The 5,084-nt window shown below is 46.7% G+C and overlaps 1 protein-coding gene across 1 annotated transcript in view; it reads left to right on the forward strand.

The window, feature by feature from the left end:
* The first annotated feature begins 104 nt into the window (after positions 1–104).
* Positions 105–5,084, forward strand: part of KDELC1 (KDEL (Lys-Asp-Glu-Leu) containing 1) — a 19,455-nt gene continuing 14,475 nt past the window's right edge. The window contains exon 1 of the mRNA XM_009997974.1: positions 105–268. Coding sequence (XP_009996276.1) covers positions 105–268 — 164 coding nt within the window. The remainder of the gene's footprint in view (positions 269–5,084) is intronic.

Genomic DNA, 5,084 nt, shown 5'->3' on the forward strand with positions numbered 1-5,084 from the left:
GTCCGGCGCGGCCGGGCGTGGCGGGGGCAGGGCAGAGCTGGGCTCACCTCACCTGTCCGCCGAGGTGAGGCTGCGGGTGCTGCGCAGGGTTTGGGGAAAGGGAGATGCCGCCGAGCGGAGCGGAGCAGAGCAGAGCCGTGAGACGCGGGGCTGTACCCGCAGGGTCCGTGCCGGCGAGCTCCGACACCGTGTGGGACGCTGAAGCTGCCTTGACTAACGCCTGCGTGGCTGCAGGAAATCCTAACCCGAGTTACCCATCCTTGGCGTTGTAGGTACCAGGTGAAGCAGCCCGGCTCCGGAACACCCAAACGCCGAGGCTTGCAGCTGCGTTCGGCTCGTCTGACGGCGAGTCTGAGCTCGGCGGCTCTTGTTAGGGCGCTTGTGAGACGACTACATTTTGCCCTCCAGGGTGGGGACGCGGTAGGAGAGTGAACAGCGTTGGGTTCTGCCTGGGGAGCAAGGGACAGGCGTCCCGACCTTTGCTTTGCGCCAAGTTTCTCTTGGTTTCCCTCTGGCGCAGTAAGAATATATGTAACAAAAATGTTTCTGGAAAACTGTATGAAGGAACAGAAGATTATTTCAGGTAACAATGTCTAGAACTGCTGACAATATTTCCTTTCTCATCTTCACTGCAGTCAGCATATTCTCAGGATGAACAAACACTGACACTGGAGATGTAAGGGGTGCACATCTGGCGCTGCCAGTTATTTAAAACTATTTGCTTTTGTAATATTTAATTATTTGTTTTATAACAAGGCAGCAACAACATTTAAAATAATTTTTAAAAACCCAGAAAGATAAAGTCAGATGGTGTCCTGCTGACAGGATGCAATGCTAGCTGTTCCAGCATAGTCTCAGCTCACAGAGCCCCTGCTCCCAGCAGCAGTTTCTGTGAGAGGTGCTGCGAATAATGGAGAGGAGAATCCACTTTCTCCTCAAATGTTAGAGTTGATAGTTCTCAGTTGTTAAGCAGAGCAAAGGTACAAAACTTCTCTAGCAATTGTGGGCATGAGCAAGTTTGCCATCCTCTGGACACAAGTAAGACATGATCTAAAATCTGATCCAGAATTTAATATGGCAACCTGCTTCTTGTAATGGAGAGTGTGCTTATGCTTCTGCCAGCTGGAAGCCTGGTGAGCCTTAGTTGGCCAACAGCCCTTGAAGTAATTAAACAATTCTGCCTCCAAAGCATTTTTCTCTGAGGCAGATTATAGGCATTAGGATAGCAGCAATGTTGGCTTTGCCAGGACTAAAATTAGGTTGCATGATTTGTTTTACAACTTGTTTGGGTGCTGACAAATAGAGCCAGATCTCTACACAAATTCCCCGAGCTGTGCATATGTGGGGGAAGAAAAGCTGGAGGAGAGACTGACAGGAGGGTAGGATTCTATCACCTTAACTTTGTAGCTGCTGTGGTTTTTTTATGTCCCAATTCTGCCCTGCTAGGAAGAGGAAGGATGTTCTGTGAATTCTATGGCTGTGAAATTTCTTTTTAAATAAAAACGTCTTTAAAATTCTGTTCCACTAAAGGCTTGCCTCGTAAGGCAGCACATAAGCTGAGGAGTGTCATTTCAGCCTGTAAAAAACATCAAGAGAGTAAAGATGGGAAAGGGAAAAGAGCTGAAGGGTCATGAATATAAAGTCTGCATTAATTTTTAGATTGGAAGCTGTGAGTCTTCTAACTGCTGAATGTCCTGAAAAATCATGTCAATAGGAACAGCAGAGGGCAAACTGATGTTTTTAAAAGCTGGAGCTTGATAATTTTTAAGGTATTTTGTAATGAGGTTTCTGGTTGGGAAAAACTACATTGATTGACCCAAGTAGTCCTTTCTCAGCTTTCTCAAAGAAAGTTAATTTTTTTGTGTTCTTTTCTACAAACCTATTTGCAGTATTTTGAAATACAAGATCTCTTGGAAATTCATGACTCATTGATAAGGTTCAATGTTCCATATCGTTTGCTGTAACAAGAGAAACACATTAAAGAGCAAAACCGAAGGTATTTAAATTCTCCCATGAAAAAGCCTTTTTGGTGAGGTTTCCATACCTAAGTAACAAAGAAAAGCATTTGGGGGTATGTGTACATATGTTATTAATTTCATAAGATGATTTGGTTTGACTAAAAGATAGCCAGGCCTAATCGAACTAGACTGAACAGGACAGAACTTTTAGGAGAAATTGGTCTCATGGGAATCATATGGGGGAGTGATTGCCTTTTACTTCAATAGTCACAGAAAACAAATGAAGTAAGCAGGTGGTGCAAGTAGCTAGGGTCTAGTATTATATTTAACTAGCAACAGTAAAGTCAATAAGATATTATGTTTAAGCAACTGCCGTGGAAAGAATAATACAGTAACAAATCATGACTATCAGGAACTACAATCAATAGACGACCAATGATTTTTGTTAGAAATTAATATACATAAAGATATGTAACTTGGAAGATCACAAGAGGCCAATCAGTGTAAAGATTAAATTTAATGAGTAATTAAGGGCGAGCATTGTATGCATTTTTATGCTAAACAATCTGTACCAAAGAAATTGCATGTGTAAAAACCTGCTGGCTGTAATGCAACTTAGGAAACACTAGGTGGAGTTACCCGCCGTGTCCTCAGCGCCCTTGAATAAAGAAGTGTCTGCTTATCTGCATCACCTGGGTGTTGCTACGTTCTTCTGTCCTGTGTGGGGACACATACGTACTTAGGAATCAGGTCACCATTTCACGGTTCCTTTCTGCATTTGCTGTTCTGTGCAACAGAAGTTGCACTGCTTTTCAGAGTCCAATGCTATTATTAACCGTGACCAGTTTCAAGCACCTTTGGCTTGTTTGTTTCTTTTTGGAGAAATTTTGGAGTTTGGGGAGCAAATGGTAAAATATGGAGATGCTGAGTGTTTATTAGGACTAAAATGAGCATATTTCTGGTTCACAGTGCTTCAATAAACGTGGATTTTTTTACACTTGTTTCCTGACAAAGAGCTGTTCAGTCACTCAAGGTGTGCAACAGGCAATTTCCCCTGTGACAGCAGGCTGGTGAGGTGACCTGCAATCCAGGATGGTGACCTGAGCTTCCAGAAACAGAATCATGGAACTATTTTTGTTGGAATAGATGCATAAGATCATTGAGTCCAACCATTAACCCAGCACTGCCAAGTCCACCACTAAACCACAGAACCATAGAATCATCAAGGTTGGAAAAGACCTTCAAGATCATCAAGTCCAACTGTCCACCCTACAACCCCTAATCACTAAACCATCTCTTGAAACACCATGACTACCTGTTTTTTGAACACCCACTTGGCAGCCTGTTCCAATGTCTCACCACTCTTTCTGTGAATTAATTCTTCCTAATATCCAATCTGAACCTCATCTGGTGCAACTTGATCCCATTTCCTCTTGTCCTATCGCTAATCACTAGGGAGAAGAGGCCAGGATGGTGTTGGCCGCCTTGGCCACCTGGGCACACTGCTGGCTCATGTTCAGCCAGCTGTCAATCAACACCCTCAGGTCCCTCTCTGCTGGGCAGCTCTCCCGCCACTACTCCCCAAGCCTGTAGTGCTGCTGGGGGTTGTTGTGGCCAAAGTGCAGGACCTGACATTTGGCCTTTTTGAAATTCAGGCCATTGGCCTTGGCCCATCAATTAAGCCTGTCCAGATCTCTCTGCAGACCCTCCCTGCCCTCAAGCAGATTGACATTCCCACCCAATTTAGAGTCATCTGCAAACTTACTGAGGGCGCAGTAAGTTTGCTACTTTGCTAAAGTCAAGCTAGACAACATCCACAACCCTTCTCTCTTCTAGCAGGTAGGTCACCCTGTCATAGAAGGAGATGGGATTAGTCAAACAGGACCTGCCCTTCAAGAACCCATGCTGAGTGGGCCTGATCACCTGGTTGCTCTGCATGTACCACATAATGGTGCTCAGGATGATCTGTTCCATCAGCTTCCCTGGTACTGAAGTCAGACTAACAGGCCTGTAATTTCCTGGATCATCCTTCTGTCCCTTCTTATGTATTGGGAGTTACAGTGGCTGATTTCCAATCAGCTGGTACCTCCCCAGTCAGCCAGGACTGCTGATAAATGATGGAAAGTGGCTTGGTGAGCACCCCCACCAGCTCTTTCAGCATTCTTGGGTGCATCCCTTCTGGCCCCATGTCCCTAAGCACCACATCTAGACACCTCTTAAATACCTCCCGGGATGGCGACTCAGCCACTTCCCTGGGCAGCCTGTTCCAGTGCCTGGTAACCTTTTCAGTGAAAAAATTTTTCCTAATATCCAATCTAAACCTCCCCTGAAGCACAACTTCAGGCTGTTTCCTCTCATCCTATTGCTTTTTACATGGGGAAGAAACCAACTCCCATCTCACTACCACCTCCTTTCAGGCAGTTGTAGAGTGATAAGGTCTCCCCTCACCCTCCTCTTCTCCACTAAACAACCTCATTTCCCTCAGCTGCTCTTGTACTCCAGGCCCTTCAGCAGCTTCATTGCCCTTGTTCAGAGACACTTCAGCACCTCAATGTCCCTCTTGCAGTAAAGGGCTCAAAACTGAACACAGTATTTGAGGTGTGGCCTCACCAGTGCCGAATACAGGGGGACAATCCCTGCCCTAGTCCTGCTGGCCACACTCTTCCTGATGCAGGCCAGGATGCTGTTGACCTTCTTGGCCACCTGAGCACACACTGGCTCATTCTCATTTGGCTGTTGACCAACACCCCCAGGTCCTTTTCTGCTGGGCAGCTTTCCAGCCACTCTTCTCCAAGCCTGTAGTGTTGTGTGGGGTTGTCGTGACCCAAGTGCAGCACCCAGACAGCTTAGATCATCCACCCGGCTCCGCTGCTCTGGGGAGAGTTCTGCAAACCTGTTTTCCCAGCCGCAAAGTTTATTTATCACCCTGAGGTTACGGCAACGGAGCGGAATGGGGGGAACTTGAGCTCACGACATGGAGAATCCAGCGATACCAAAACGTCTGAAGATGAAAAGTCAGAGACACGGGCAGAGCCGGCTTTCCCCAGCATCCCTGCTGAGATGATCCCGGCAAAGCCCGCTGGCCGCCCCGGGGCTGAGGCAGCGCCGGGCCCACCCGGGCCCACC

Source organism: Chaetura pelagica, unplaced genomic scaffold (assembly GCF_000747805.2).
Source record: "Chaetura pelagica isolate M959 unplaced genomic scaffold, ChaPel_1.0 scaffold123, whole genome shotgun sequence".
Taxonomy (NCBI): domain Eukaryota; kingdom Metazoa; phylum Chordata; class Aves; order Apodiformes; family Apodidae; genus Chaetura; species Chaetura pelagica.